We start from the raw sequence: 16914 nt of genomic DNA on the forward strand, positions 1-16914 counted from the left end.
TTAATTTTTACTCAAAACTACCTAAATGCTTGATTTCAAGTTTTCTTGAATTAAGCCATTTGAGCTGTGACTAAAATTGTTTCAGAGCTAGAATAAATACTGGTTTAACTCCCTATAATTAATAAAATTTACATTATTATATTTTATCTGTCTGTTCAGGGAGTGGTTGTTTACATTCACTCCACAAAACTTCTACTGTGGTTGCATGTGGAAATCCAGTGTTCTGACTATTGTCTGCCACCTGATTAGGGAATGCAGAGAATGGGAGGGAGTAGTTTCTCTACTACCTCTGCAGACTTTGTTCATAATGTAGTTAGCATGCATTGCCACAGTGAGTAGACAGTGTGCAGAAAAAATGAGCTAAAAATTATTACCTTCAGCATCTAATTCTTACTCAGGTGTACTAAGTGTATGTCACAAACATTGAGGGGAGTATTTGAAGGGATTGAGAGTGTCCTTATAACTGTTATGTTTAATAGGAACACTTCAGTGTATTTATTCTATTGGACTTCTCTATCAGATTGATGAATATTATCACCTTTATGAAATAATTTGATTTATTCACCCTCTGTCTTGGTGTGGTTTCATTGAACAGTGACAACATTTTTGCACGTCCCATGTTTTAATGAAGAATGGTTAATCAAACTATTAAGAATGTGGATAAAATAGAATTCCCTTTCCTATTAATGGTTTGCATATCAAAATAATATTTATTATGGCAGAGATGGGGGAAAAAGTTACCAGGAGCTGGTCTGTCATTCTAATTATGTGTATTCTTGATACAACATTTGAAATTAAAGTGTATTAAAATGTATTAACTTTTAAACATGTTCAAAATTTTATGTAAATTTTCTCTTGAGCTTATTTGCTCAAATTAGAATATTCTGTATGTTGAAGTTGTATGGCAAAATAGCATGTGATAACTAGAGAAACAGCCTGATATTTTGGTCGTGAGTTTACCAATTTTAACTAGAAATTTTTGTTCTAAGTGGGTATATTGACTTTGTTTACTTTCAGGAATTGTTAAAAATAGTTAACTGCTATTCAAGGAGAGTGAGAATGGTGCAGTCATATATGTTAAAAGGTTTATAGCTGTTGTAACCAGGCAATATTAATTCAGTTTCAGTGTATTAGAAATCAAGTAGTCTCACTGTTTCATGCATAGATAATATTTCAAATCACAAGTGTTAATTTGTAAATGGAAATAATTCTTATTTGCAGTTAAATTCATATATTTACTTGCTAGCCTCTCTTTTAGTAACTTCTCCTCTGAAGAGTCCTTGTGAGATTTCTGGCAGTTAGCTGATAATACAAGCATATCAAAATGCTCCTTTTGATGTATAGATTTCAGTTTGGAACAGTATTCTGTTCCTACATATATCAAATTAAAAGCATGATAGAACAGCTTCTTTTTTTGTAAGTACTTAGTTTGTTCCCTGAAAAGCTACTAAAATTGGTAGGTGTTGGTTATAGAAAGTCCTTCATATGTCATTGTAAATTGTTTCTGATATTCTTAGAACCTGTTTCTTCTCAAAGGGATACTAAAAGATGAAACAACCTCTAAAGAAAACACATACACAACCCCTTTTATTTCCATACCTATTACAATTTTTGGGTTTTGAAAATTTCTGACCAAGTTTATTTGTGGGCTGAAACATCCTCTCTTCAGCAGCTCCTCAATGGAAAGACAGAGTGAGTATGTTTGTGTACAAGTAAGATTATCTTCTGTAAGATCAAGTAGGTCAAAGACAGAAGTTTCTACTCCCTGAAGATAATCAAGTTAAATTCAGTTGCCGTTTTTGTTTTAAAGAAAAAGTTCATGGATTTGTTTATCTTTTAAAGGCTCAGCTAGCAATTAGGGAGTTCAAGTTTTTTGACTTTCACTGCTGCTTGAAAGCATCTGACAGCAAAGAGCTGTTCTCAAATTTGGCTGTAGCATCTCTGCTAATCTGTTGGCAAAGTGTGCTCATTCGATTCAAAGTGGCTGCTGTATTCTGCTTGGGGTTTAAGCTAAAATCTAAATTATTTTCATGTTATATGTATTTTACCTCATGAGTGTCTGAGTGCATGATATGATTTAGTATTTGTCAATGTATAGATTTCTGCTGGCTTTAGAAACTCACGTGTCACTATTAAAAAGTATAGACAGTTTTGTGTTGCAGCCATGAATAGGAAATCTTGACTCCAACTTTTAAGGAGTCCTGGATTTAAAAGGTTATCATCTAATCTGACTGTTAAAAGATCATACCAATCTGTTTCTTTTTTTTTTGTTGTTATCTTAGAATAAGAACTAGTATATTTGGGACAGAGTGTGCTTCTCTGGAAAAGGAGATGAGTGGCCTGGTATGCTAAATTTCAGTGTACCTTTCTAGTTCTTATTCTGGGTCTAAACCAAAGCAACAGTGTACATGAGTGTATATGTATGTAGTAACAAATACAATTAGTTTTTCTGTTCTAAAGATGATGTAATGTATCCAGCTATACTTTCTTAAATACTATTTAGGAGTTTAAAAAGGAAAGTTAAAACATTAATAATATTTAAGAACAATAAAAGTATAATCATTGTCCATGCTATAATTGGTGTAGTATTAGAAGAGCAGATGTTTTAACTTTGCAATTAATTCAACTGTAATAATTTTATGGTAGTCTGTTGGTGAAAGAGTAAAAATAAATGAATTATATATTATATTCCTCTGAAGAGGATTTATTGTTAAATAGTCTCTCTTTTCACAAAAGAATACTGAGAAAATTGTGCTAAAATGTCTTACATAAATGCTGCTTAATTAATAATGAATATATTTCAAAAATCAAAATTTAATAAGCTAATAAATTATTAAACTGTGGTGGAATGTATAATTGTCTGATCTCTGAAATCCTTTCTGCCATGGATGGTGGGCTTGCTGCACTGTTACTCCTTCTCTGCTGTCTTCAAATGCACCCATTTAAACAGGCTGACCTTCACACTTCTGATTTTGTGGGGACTTTCACTTTACCACTTGCCTGCACTCTTCTGTGCAGTTGCTGACCAGGCTTAGTTACTACAGTGCTCTCTGTTAGGGGCTGTGGTCAGTGGTTAGTGCCTGATTTTGATTAATCTCATCTTAACAGTGCAGAAACAGCAAAGGACAAGGTGCAAAAGAGTTTTAATCAGTGAATCATTCTTTGGGAATTGCAACATTGCAGGATTTAGGGTATTCAATAATATTTTTGAATACTGATAAGTGATGTTTTAACTAGGAAGAAAAGTAGCTGAGAGAAATAGCCTATTTTGACATCAGAAGCATATAAGAATTTAAAATTATATGGGGATAAATATGTAAACATAAATAGCAAATTGGGTACAATGTGCACCACCCTGTCAGCAGTAAGTTCTTCAAGACTGAATATGGATATTTATCGAGCTGATTTTGTAGAAATAAATTCAATAGGTTACCTTTTTAGGCCTGCCTGTACAAAAATATTAACTGTAGTGCTAGATGGAAAATAGCAAGCCTAATGGGAAATAAGGACACAAAATGTAAGGGTATGGTAAATAATCATTTGATAATGAGCTGAAAACAAATACAGTTGAAATATGAACTGTAGGATCAGAAGGCATGTATTAGAATTCCTCAACAGTTGCACTTGAATCAAGTATTAGCCAATATTTCCATTAACAAACTTAGCATCACAAATAGTATTTTTTTAAGGACACTGAAAAGTTACACGATGTTAGGCATTATTGTCAAAGATAGGGTGGCAGTGGCTGGTATCCCAGAAGAATGAGAAAACTGAAAGTAGTTGAAATGGTTAGAAATATTATAGTCCAAAATGCGAGTCAGGGGACGAAGGAAGGGGCAGAAAAATTTATTTTATGTATTATAAATTTATTATTTGAAAATGACTGAGAAGGATGACAGTGTGCTAGTTGATGTGAGAAATGCCATTTTTTGTATATTCTGACAGGATATATGCACTAGCAGTAGGCAATTATCATTGTGATTCAGTAGGGTACTTCGTGGGACCTCTTCTGTTACACCCTGTAATCTCTGCTTGCTTGTGTTACAACTAATTACAGCTAGAATGAGTGCAGAGAGCTGATGATATTTTGAGAGTGATGTAGGGTTTATCCTTTGGTACTGAGATAAAAAGACCAATGTTTATTTAAATTTTAAAATCTGCACTGTGTTTTCATGAGTAGAAGAATGAAGTGCGTGTTTGTATGTATGTTGTCTTAAAAAAAACCCACAACAAACAAAACCTGAAAGCCCCAGCCTGAAACTGAGAGAAATGTGAGGGGGGAAAAAAAATCCCAAACTCTGTAACTCCACTTAAAAGAAATATCTGGGAATTTTTTGAAAAGGATTAGATGTTCTTACTCCCCACTGTGCTGGAGAATGGATTTACTAATTCAGAGGGTCAGTTTTAACCTTCAGTTCTAATTTGTGGTTTATCTGTAAATATTTCTAAGGGTTTCTATTCTGTTGCAAGTATATGCCCTGACTGCATCTTCAGTGCTTATGACTGTCAGCAGTGAAGAGTCCTTAGAAACCACCTCCTTTGTAAGGGTTTATATTCTTTTGGTCTGTGTGTTCCCAGTACTGGGAAAGCAGGTATGTAATTTTGAATTGGAGCCAAAGTAGCGTCTTCACGGTTTAACAGCTTGGCATTCTTTCTAATGACCCCTGCCGTGTTTACCAGGAGGTTATGTAGAGATGCTGGGTTGCCTTTTCCCTAGTTCTCTAGCAACCCTTACAGTCCACTAAATCTTCACAGGCCTATTGTAGGTATTCTGAAAATCAAGCATAGCTGTGCTGTAAACAGTAGTCAGCTCATGCTCACTACAGTATAAATTATTACAAATCAGTCTTTCAAGTCATGTTAAATATTTCACATGGATTACAATTGTTATGATATTTGAAAATGTGGTCTCAGCAATGAAAAGGGAAATAAGCAATTTATCTACCTGTATTGGCCCCTTTTAACCCGCTGATGACAAGGTGTTGGTAGCCTATCTATGGACATGCTTTTGATGCTTGGAGAGATGCACATATTCCTCTGATTCTTAGCCTTATCTTGTACAACTCAGTTTCTCCCTTTATAGGAGGTGTTACATTTATCTACATAGTATGCTTTTAAAACCTGAAGATTAAAAGTGTAGCATCAGAGATATCCACACTACAGGGTAGGAGAAATGGTTAGCCAGAGTTTAGAAGCACATTACAGTTATGTAATGACCAAGTTAACTCATCAAGAAATAGTGGGATGAGAAGGGAAATAAATTTTCACAGAGCTCTGTTGCACATCACCAGAATGTTTGTAGAACCCAGGTGAACTCTTTAAAGCAAGTTTGTATGTTTCTGAAATACTTGAAATACTTAAATGTCATTCATCATTATGAATGCCCAGGAGAATTTTATTTAGGATTCTGCAAAATATTCCTAATTGGCAATCTAGACTACAGAGGAACTGATAATGCTGTCATTCATTTAGAATTTAGATGAAATAGTTCCATTTTCCTCTTTAATCCTTCCCCATTTCTTCTAGAATTACATCTGGTACAGGGATGGGATATCGATTTACTGAGGCTTTAGCCGTACAAAATGAAAGTAATATAAGGAGACAGAATATTAAAAGTTTAAGAGTGTTGGTTCTATCAACACATATGCTTGTCTACTGTCTTTTAGTGTTAGCTGTAGTGTGGGAAAGTGTCTGGACCCTTATCTACTTAATGATTGTTCAGGAGGCAACTGTGGTGAAACTTAGTTTCACTATATGCACACTCGACATCAATGTGATAATGACTCTTCCACTTCAAATGGTGTTTTATTATATAACAACACTCAGCAATCCAGGCTTTTACAGTTGTGTATTTTATATGATGTTACTTTAAATGCCCCTATTGCAATTACAGACTTTGACTTGCAGTTCACAGAAAGAAATTCTTACTCACTTTACAGGAACTGTGCTTAGTTTCCTTTCAATTCTGAATCAGAAAAGCATCAGTTCTTAGTCAGCTAAGAGGAGAGGAAGTCAGATGTTCCTAATAAGTATTAATTGTAGTTGTTCTTCTTTCATTTCCTGATAGCTGAGCAGTGATTCCAGCTGCCAGTGCTGGCATTTTCAGGCTCCTGCCAGATGCAACAGAGCACTGTACATGACGTCTGTGCTGGCAGGTTAAGTTGTCTGGGTGTCAGAGGGAACATGCATGATATCTTTCAGCTGAGGAAAGAATAACCTGTCACTTGTTAAGGAGGTTAACACTTGTTTATACTAAGAAATTTCTGGAGGAATTTTGCTTATGTGAAGAATAAAACTGCCCACATGAAACAGGATTATATACAGCAATTTGTTGTTAGCTCTGTGTTAACATAAGTTTCAGGCTTTAACGCTGTGCCTTGGAATGTATTAAATTATCTACTTGTATTGAAAAGGTAAATTAAAAAAAATCCATTAACAACTCTGAATCTTTCTTATACTGCTAGTTATCATGTGGGGAACAAAAACTGCCAAATTCTCTTTTTCATTTTGGGTGCTACACTGTTTGTACAGCTGTGTTTTTGTGATAGCCTTTTTGTGTTGAGTTGGTTGGTCTGTTGTGCTGCTTGTTAATAGAGAGAGCCACCTAGTAGAGGTGGGTAACATCATTTAACCCTTCCCAACAGCAATACAAGAATATGATTGATCTAAATGTTGCAGTACTATTGAACTGTTATGGACACTGGACCGGTAGGAACCTGTGTCTGTTTGTTTGGGGAAGGGCTGAAATCTGACCCAGAAGGGCTCTAGATATTCAAGTGGCTTTGCAGTGATGCTGGAATCACTCTCTTTCCTGATAAACATATGCCCACGTTAGGTTCAGTCACTGTTTTTAGAACAGAGCTAGTTTTTCTTCTGTAGTCTTTCACTTTGGTGACCATATGGAACGGACTGACTGTGGCTGTTTGACAGATGCCCACCCAGCTGCTCTCTCACTACTCTTACTCAACAAGCCAGGGAGATAAAATAGGTTGAAAAAGATACTTTATATGAGTGAAGAAATAATCACATTAGGCCCAGAAAAGTAGGTAGAAAAGTTTACTGGTAATTTCCCACTAGAACCTCTTCCTTGCATTAGAATCATATGGAAAGAACTAGGCAGCTTTTTTTTTTTTTTGAGTGAATTTGAAATTTTGGGGATAAGTTTTTCCATTTCAGGGATAATCTGAATTCTGGCAAATTCATCGATTCTGATTAAGATATTTCTTTCATCACTCTTTTCTCTATTGAAATGTTCAGGAAAGGAGAGTTTTCCTGACTGCTTAGTAGTTAAGCTTGGCTTGGGATCCAGAACTTTCTTCAAAGTCATTGCTTGATGGCAGAGCAATGGTTGCTTATTGAACTGTTTGTCTACGAAAAACTGGGTTATACTCCATTGCAGTTAGTATATGTGCTGAAATTTTGAAATAGCAAAAGTATTTGTTCTGGTTCTGCTGAAGCCTGTTATCAGCTGTGCTGTAGTTTGCATACAGAGTTGAGTCTTTTGACTAAAAATAATTTTAACTGAATCTAAAGGAATTTTAAGAATTGACATTGGAATAGTAAATTTTGGCTACCAGGAACTGAGTTCTCTGTACTAATATTTAATCTTGTTTGCTCAGAATGTTTTCACTGTATAACAGAATCATTTTTGAGACACTTAATGGTAAGAGACTGTGAACTGACTCAAAGTACTTTATGCTGCCCAGGGATGTTTAGGACAATTAAGTACAAGCTTGAAGACTTTTTATACACAAGAATTTTATAAAAATGAAGGAATTGGTTTTTCAAATTAGGCATACATTTTCCCTCCCACCACCTAGAGAGACCTAAATTAAATCTGCCTTCAAGTCATGTTGATACATTGCATATTTACAGACTTAAGCAGTAATCAATTGAAAGTGGGGAAATTTTCCTTTGTCATTAAAAAGGATGGTATAGTTTTCTAACAAGTGAAAGGAACACAGCAACATTCATGATATTACTAAAGAAAAGAACAGCAGTCAGAAGTAAGAACATGAATAAGATAATTCAAATAAGTAATGTAAGCACAGGTGTTTCCTGTTGCAGTGTTTTAAAAAAATCTGCCACAATTTGGAAGAAACGGAGTCTGTTGTGTTTCAGAATGAAGGGATTTATTATAGATTCATGTGGTAAGGAGAGGGATTGTTGGTGGCTAAGCATGCAAGAGAATAATGTAGTAGTAACTGGTGGGAAAATGTGTAACAGCAAAAATAAAATACAGTATAGGCAAAGAAATTCTAATAATAAAAAGGCATGTTTTCTTAGTCTTATGAATTATTTTAAATTTTTTAACTCTTCTTTACAATGAAATTCATTCAAAAAGCAGAATATACTTGTAAATCTTCCAATAAGTATCCATCAACAAGAGAAAATCAATTTTTTTTCTTTCATGGGTATGCACGCACTTTGAGAGGAAATACTGAAAACAAACCAAATGCATTATCCTCTGTGATGAAGAAACGTAGCTATATTTCTTCCAAAACTAATATTCTCTCAAGTTATTTAATGTCGTCTTCTTCCAGTCTAATTGCCAACCCTATCATGATACATTTGAGATTTTTTTGCTAGTTTCTGTTTTTCTTTTTTAATGAGTTTGTAAATTCTTCTTCTATTTGCCTATAAAATACAGTGGCAATAACGAGGAGTTTTTTCTTGCTTAGCTCATTCCTGAACTTATCATGAATTCATTTTGAGCATGTTTGCTGTGGATTAGTAGCTCTGCGGACATTTTGCTGTTCTGCCCCTGTATTTCAGTGTATGCCTTGATGTGTGTCTGCATATTAAAGGGACAAAATCCTAAGGTTATGCCTTCCCTGACACCCAGCAGAAGAAAGAGGTTCATTTGGTCACTTCTCACTATGAATGCTGTAGTGGCCGTGCTGTCTCTGGCAAGAGAAGTTTACATTTTCAGGCAGGTTTGTGGTAAGTTTTTTGGCAGACTTTTCTTGTAGGCTTTCATTGAAGAGCAAGGACCAATGAAAATAAATGGTCAGAAGCAGGTAGAGGTTATTTTGTCTGAGGTCATTCATGGTTTGCTTTCCCTGTTTTGCATTTTAAAATAAAATAGGGTAGCAGGGGGAAAAGATCCCATTTATTTATTTTGGCTATACTTGGTGAAATCCATTTTGCATGCATAAAGCTCAAGTCTTCCATTTCTATTAGACAAAAACCAGAACAGTAATATATGTAACATATGCCCTCCCAGTGTTTAAGGCTGTTTTGAAAAAGGAAACTTGAATATTTTCATGCCCTGGCACTAGATGCTGTGGGGGCCTCTGGGATCCTTTGGCCCATCTCCACCCTATCAGTCTGCTGACAAAGCGATTTGCAGTTCTGAGTCTTATGAGATACAGAAGTGCCCCCATTCGTTAGCACTGCTTGCCTTTGTCTACTTGGTTACCCTTTCTCATTGTTTTTCCAAAGACAGCCTAAAGGGACTAAGTTAACATACAGGATTTATGAAAGAATTGTGGCAGACTGAAGTATGTTAATTTGCAGATAATTCCATAAGCAGAAAAATCCAAAGACATGACTTCTATTGATTTGGGTGTCACCTTTCCTGTGTACATGGTCTAATAAAGCTTCATCAAATGTTCCAGCTTTTTCCTGAGTGGGGAGGAATTAGTACAATTTATCTTCTCTTCTGAGCTTTCTGTTTTCATTATATGTATAGGTAATTGTCCACATGTGAAATTGGCAAAAGCTAATATTTTGGGAAACATTGGAAGGCAGTGAGCAAAGTTAGGAGACTCCTTTCGCTTTTGGAAAGGTTAAAAGTTAGAGTGGGGACAGAGATATTTAAAACGTGATCACACGAGATAGGTCCAGATGTTTTGCATTAATGAATTATTGCTCCAGCTGTTGCTGGTCCTTCACTGAAATTTAACTACTGAAAGTGATTTGATAAACCCAACAGACTTCATGAAGCAGAAGTGGGTGTGTGTAGCATCTCTGTTATATGGAAAATAATCTCCAAGTAAGGGACAGTAGCAAGTCAAGGCTGGCTATGCCTTCATGATGGCATGATCACATCTTTAATTTTTGACGGCTTCTTCAGTGATTTGAAAAATAAACCCAGATTGGTTTTTTTGGGATTGACCTTCATTTATTGATCACAGGAACATTTCTACATTATTTCTTTTGAAAACATAGTGAAAACCTAATGGAAGTCCAAAGTGTGATGTATTTTCAGTGTCATTGAAACTGTCCCATCTATTTATCATCCGTGCTGTAGGATCAAAACTCCTACAGTTCCAAATTTAAAAATGTAAGAATGTAAAAATGTAAGAAACAATCACTTTTGCATATATTTTTTACTTAATCAGATGAGTACATTTTATCTTTCTGAATCATTCATTCCTCATCATTTTTCTTAATTTCATTCTTAAAATTGTGTTCTTTCATCATGTTTTATTCCTCATCTGATAACTGTCTACCATGCTGAAACCGGCATGTAATGGTCTTAAGTTTATTGATGTTAAACAGTTAAGAAACTCTGATAATATTGCAGAATTTTCGTTGTTACTGAACCCTGTCTTACACACTCTGCTAATGGAATATATGCATCTAATACCAGCATAACAGACTTAAAAATGAAGAGTTCATGTTTTTTTAAAAAAAAAAAAAAATATTCATTATATGTTTCCAAAGCCTAGAGCTGTTTTGATGCAGAGTTTTTAGTCACTGTATTACAACAGTAAATATATCTAAGCGATATCATCATTTGGTTTGATAAACTGAAATAACTTTCTGCTGTTTTTCTTTACCCAGGGAAATTACCGCTTTATGAAACTTTTACTGGCTCGTAGAGGGAACTGGATGCAGAAGGACTTGGAGGATATGACACCATTACATTTAACTACACGTCACAAAAGCCCAAAATGTTTAGCTTTGTTGTTAAAACATATGGCACCTGGAGAAGTGGATACTCAGGATAGAAATAAGGTAAAAGTTCTGCTTATTTTAAGACAACACTTTTAGCAACTGTAGAAATTGGATTTCCATCAAACAGATGTGTGTGAAAATTATCTCAGTCATAAACTTTTCTAGGTCTTCAAAATAGAAATATTAATATTTTCCTTATGTTAATGGTGTCAAAGTTCATTGCACTGAGTTCACTGACATTCTTCTTGAGAATAGTTGCAACAACAAGGGATTCAAAAATCCTCTTCGTTTTCTTCCTTGGAAAAACCTTACATTTAGAATCATTTAATGATAAGAGTCATTAGAAAACTGTGCAGAAGGCCTTCGAAGCATTTGTCAATACGAAAGGTGAGTTTAATTACAAAAAGAAAAGAAAAATATCTTGAGCTGAATGCAAGTTTCCTGTTGGCAGATGTCCTGCCAACAAGGTGATGATTGATTTTACTCTGCACTGGGGCCACTACAATGGTGGTGATATCGATACAGTTCTCCATAGGTGCTAACTTCTAGAAGTGTGTCGTGATTTAGCTTTGGAAAGTAGCCAAATACCCACTCAGCCACTCTCTCACTCCCCCTTCTCAAGGGGACAGATAGACAAAATAGTTGGAAAATCTCAGGAGTTGAGATAAAGACAGGAATATTGATCACCAGTTACTCTCATGGGCCAGATAGACTCAAAATAAAGAAAATTAGTTTCATTCGTTGACAATGAAAATAGTTTTGTATAGTAAGAAACCGAGAAAAAATTAGAACAACACTTTCAAACCACCACTCCCAGCACCTTTTCTCCTGGCTCAGATTTACTTCCTCACTTCTACTCCTTGTCTTCTATCCACAGGGATGGTCTAGGGGTAAAAATATCCATACACTAAATCTATCTGGTTGACTACCCTTTTTTCTGTATCTCTGCAAGTACAAATGGACAATTTTGAGTCTCCTAGTCATACACGACTTTTTTGTGTGGCATAGAATGTGATGCCATTTGTCCAGACGATTTCCTAACAGGGTCAATAAAAGGTATCAAGTTGTTGTTGATATTATCATTCTTATCATCATGAAAGGGACTATTTGGCAGCAGAAGGTCTGCTTTCAATGCACATGTACCATTGCTTCCATGAGTGTGTCATCTAGTGAGAGAGATGTGATGATGAAGTTGATTGACATTCTGGCATGAGACTTAAAACTGAAGCAGAGCACTGGTTAGTCACTTTGACATTTATTTTGTGAAACTGCAGGCTTCCTTGGGAGAAAACGTAATCTTGAGATCTCAGAGTTTTATATTACTACCTTCTTAGAATAAAGCCCTTCAGAGTAATTTTCTGCATCTGCAGTGATAACAGTTGCTTGAAAGGCCAGGAAGTCTCCAGATGACTTTCCAGGTATATCATATAGTCCTGTAGTGTCTTGAGTTGTGTCATGTCCATTTGCAAAGTCAAGTCATGCTCTACCACATCAATAAAATTACCAGCCTGCTTTGGAATCACACTGTCTTCTAAGAACCTCAGGAAATAATCTACTGATGTTTGTTAAAAAGGACTGTCCTTAGAATGACCACCCATAAGAGATGACACAGGTCGTAGAAGAAAAGTGGTAGAAGAAAAGCGTTCTTAAAAAAACTGATTTACTATTACTCTTCATACAGAGAGGTAATGCTAGTCCACAGTAATAGTATAGTAACTCATTTTAAAAGAAGGAATAGTTATTGAGCATATAGTCACTGTAAATTTTGAGGTGCTCAGATTAGTGTGGTTCTTAATTTTGAGTGCTTAGCAATGCTTGATTTAAAACATGTGAAATGGTTGCGTCCATTAGCATTAATAGTAGAGTATAAGAAGGCATCAGACTTTCACACAGTCCTGACAGACGTTCTAGGCAAGGGGTTTCTTGTGTTTCCATATGTGTTTTGAACAAAACAGATTAATCATTTTTGTTGACATGCTTAATCTGTGTTCTGTTTGGGAGATGATCACGCTGCGTTTAGTAGGGAGATTTCTAGTAATTTTTGTGGACCTGTGTTAATCTGTGAATATCTGGTTTAAATTTCATGTGTTTGAGCAGTTTGTGTATCCTGAAATATAGAAGAGACTTCTTTCAAAGAATGTAGAGATATGAATATTCCCTGAGCCTGTTCTTTTTCTGCAAGGATATAATAACAAAAAGTGAGACACTGTGAATGTAGATAACAAGAGAAAGACCAAAACCGAATTATGTAACTACCATTGGAAGGGTATTGAATACAACTGGAACTGTTCCTGGTGATGGAGGCTTTTTAAGCATTGAGCAGGAAAGTCCCTTTCTTACAGTTTATAAGTGATCTTGGAATATCTGCCACTGATTCAAATGTGAGTGTCCTGATCAAGTTATTTGGATCAGCTGATAACATACTAGCTTGGCAAGTCTGGGCTTAGTGGAAATCATCATTCCATAGCTCACATTCTACCACAAGAGGACGTAGTATGAGAAGGAGATCAGACTTTCTAGTGATGTATCTGCTTAAAATCTGAAATCCTTATCTGATTTTATCATCTAGGAAACAGGATAAGACAGCTACAAGCCGAGTCTCCAACAACTGAATTTTCTGTCCCCTCTGGACAATGGATTTGAACCAACTTGTCTCCTGGCAATCAGCTGTTTTCCTTCCAGGGTGTTCTAACACGTATTGTGGAAACCCTGGCTATAATTACAGCAGTCATTCTGGACAGGTCGTGCTGACTTCCTGACCATGTTAATTAATTAACAAAGATATATAAAAATGAGCCAAAACCTTTTAGGAACCTTGCCTGTTGTTTAGCAGATTTCCAAGACAGTATTCAAAGCATTGCCAGATTCTCCACAAAACATAGAGCACTTTTCTCCCACTTCATGTCATGAGGAGTCACAGTAGCAAAAATGGAATTCAGGTTGGTGAAAGGACATCTCAGGGACAGAGTCCAACATATTTGACCCTTTTGGACACATAGCTTATTCAATTTCCATACTGCAACTGTGTGCATCAAGATTGTCAAATATAATTCCTGAACATGAGACAGAACAAGTGTCTTTTTTACGTCTACTTCCATGTAGGCAGCTGGCTAAAACTGTTTGTAGGTGAGAGAAACCAGTGAACCAAGGCTACATTGGCCTTTTGGTAACCAAAAGTTTCTACTTTCAGTGCAACTGTCAGTTTCTAGGGATAGTAGTCAGCTCCAATTAATAAATAGTATTCATTAATGTATTACAAATTTCTACCGCTACAAGTTTTTTCAATTCAAATCCCAACAGGCTCTGGTGGCACTTTATGGTGCTAGGCTCTATGTCCTTGTATGTAGTGCCAGTTATCAGATGTTTCCTTACAGCCTCTCCAGTTATGCCTTAGAATGAGCTCTTCTTCAGTGAATTACCAAGTAGACAAGTATTGTTATCAGTACTAAACTAATGACTTAAAGCAACAAACACAAAAAAATAGGCTCCTTTTTGCCTTCTTCCTTTACAGAGATACTAAGTATATGATAGTGAACTCAGAGATTCTATGTCACTGTCCAAGGATGCTAAATCCAGGGCATTGTACTTCCATACACAAATGTCCCACAGCAGTTATTTCACTCAGTTTCTGAATCAAAATGCCATGTCATATTTAGCAGGGGAGAGGGGGTAAGAGAGATGGGGAATTAAATCAATTCGATGTCTTAAAACTCTCTGTTACTTGGCAGTTGGGAGAGGTGTGTCTGAAAAATAAAATACTTATTAATATGCCAACATTTTGCTGTTTATGAAACCCCACACATTGGTTTGCTTATGTAATTGTCAACAGCAATAGGGCCCATAAAAATATACCACTGGCATGGAATTGGCAATAGGAGCATGGATTGCCTTTTGATGTTTTATTGGACTGTTATGGATCATTGGGCGTTAGATTCAGTAATATTCAACCTCAGAATTCTGAGTCATCACGGACAGTACAGAAAGTGAAAAGCTTTACTCAAATGAATCCAAGTCCAGCGTCAGCATTCAGTGCCATCTACCTCTAGTGAAGAGTAGTCTTGTTATACACTTCTCCATCAATTTGTGTTATTCCAACAGATATTCACATTTAAGAGAGACCACACTATTTATTGCAGTTGTTCTGTAGTGCAGCTCTGGTGCTGAGGCCTGCTCCAGATGATCATTCTAACTTGGACAGAACTGCTAAATACCAAGGACAGATATTTTCTCCAGGTCTGAAACTGCTGCATCAAATAGTCAACGGGGAATGCTAAGTAGTGTGGACATTATTCTCCTGCCATAGCCCAATAAATATGAAACAATTAATCTCCTACTAAAGATACTTATGTTCCAAACATAAGGGCTTCTCAGTATAGGTCTCATGTAAGATGGTGTAGCTTAGACCTAATTCAGACCTTGCTAGCAAAGATGTGTGATTATCTACTTACTCAGGTAGGTGGGCCTCTTGTTTAAAGCCTGTTTTCACTGATTTTGAGTTGTCAGCCACCCTAGGTACATGTGCTCTGTTTTCTGTCAGTCCTCTTTATTGAGGTGTAACAAAAGATGGCTCATTTACCTCTTGTTTAAATCTGGTTTTACCTGTGATCCTGCCCTCTGCTCAGCACCAGTGGCATGACAAGTGGAATGCTCTGCCTCCTTTGGGGTTCTCTAGTATAATAAGGGCATAGACATACTGGAGCGAGTCCAGTGGAGAGCCAAAAGATGATTAAGAGATTGGAGCATCAAGGAGAGGCTGAGACATCTGCAAGTGTTTAGCCCAAGGAAGGGACAATTTGGGGTGATTTTATCAATGTGTATAAACACCTGATGGGAAGCAGTAAAGAAGATGGAGCCAGACACTTCTGAGTTGCCTTCACTGAACAGACGAGGCCGTGGGAATAAGTTGAAATGTAATAAATTCTGTTTAAACCTGAGAAGATACTTTTTTACTGTGGGGAGGGTTGAACACTGGAGCAGGTGGTCCAGAGAGGTTGTTGAGTCTCTGTCTGTGGAAATAAATCAAAATATGACTGGACAGTGTCCTCATTAATCTGTTCTAGTTGACCTTGCTTTAAGCAGAGAAGTTGGACTAGGTGATCTCTTTCATTTGGTGAAAATGTAGTGAAATCCTGTTTCAGGTTCTAACCAACTTTAATTTTCATATTACAATAATTTTTCAGTGTGTTTGTAAAACTTGTGAAAATTGTGTTCCAGCAAACTGCATTGCATTGGAGTGCCTATTACAATAACCCAGAGCATGTGAAACTTCTCATAAAACATGATTCAAATATTGGAATCCCTGATATTGAAGGAAAAATCCCACTTCACTGGGCAGCTAACAACAAGGACCCTAGTGCAATTCACACAGTGAAATGTATTCTGGTAAGAAAGTCTATTGTATATAACATTTTCTGTATTTACTATTTTACTCTGTAGAAATATTTTTATTCTCTTGAAATTTTTTATTTTAGTCCACTGACTCTTTGAGAACAAAATCATTTGCTTTTCCTAATATCCAGAATTCTGTAAAAAATGATCTTAACTATTTTTTCTCTCTTGAAAGGGGTTTCTTCTGAGTTCTACAGAAAAATGTCTTTGCTCTAACTCATGGACTATGTGCGTGCTCTTAATTAGTTTGATATATGTAACTTCATTTCGAGAGTAAGGGAGGGAGGACAGGCTTGCAAATTTTCATAGTTAAAATGGCCAGTCATATTGATCATTTCAGTTGCATCTTGCAACTGATTTCTTTGTTATGCGTCTTTTCTTCATTATTTGAAAGGTTTTTTTCTTAGTTAACTGTGCTGAAAAGTCTAGTTTAATTTGGCCTTTCAAGTCAGAATTCTGGGAAATACTCGATCAAGTATCAGTCAGCCCACAGTCAGTTTGTTGAGAGACCTTCCACTATTTTTGTGGATGGATTTAATACTTTTTGCCTTGATGGCGTATTTTCTCTTTTTACAGTGTTTCAGTTTCATTTTCTACAATGACAGATATAATGGGTACAAT

The 16914-nt window shown here is 36.0% G+C and overlaps 1 protein-coding gene across 8 annotated transcripts in view; it reads left to right on the plus strand.

Moving 5' to 3' along the window:
- The window catches only part of INVS (inversin), a 95104-nt gene that overhangs the window by 28943 nt on the left and 49247 nt on the right, over positions 1-16914 (plus strand). For all 8 annotated transcript variants that reach the window (XM_032693080.1, XM_032693034.1, XM_032693053.1 and 5 more), the window contains 2 exons: positions 10792-10965; positions 16120-16287. In XM_032693080.1, coding sequence (XP_032548971.1) covers positions 10792-10965; positions 16120-16287 — 342 coding nt within the window. The remainder of the gene's footprint in view (positions 1-10791; positions 10966-16119; positions 16288-16914) is intronic.

This window comes from Chiroxiphia lanceolata, chromosome 1, assembly GCF_009829145.1.
Source record: "Chiroxiphia lanceolata isolate bChiLan1 chromosome 1, bChiLan1.pri, whole genome shotgun sequence".
In the NCBI taxonomy this organism is placed as follows: domain Eukaryota; kingdom Metazoa; phylum Chordata; class Aves; order Passeriformes; family Pipridae; genus Chiroxiphia; species Chiroxiphia lanceolata.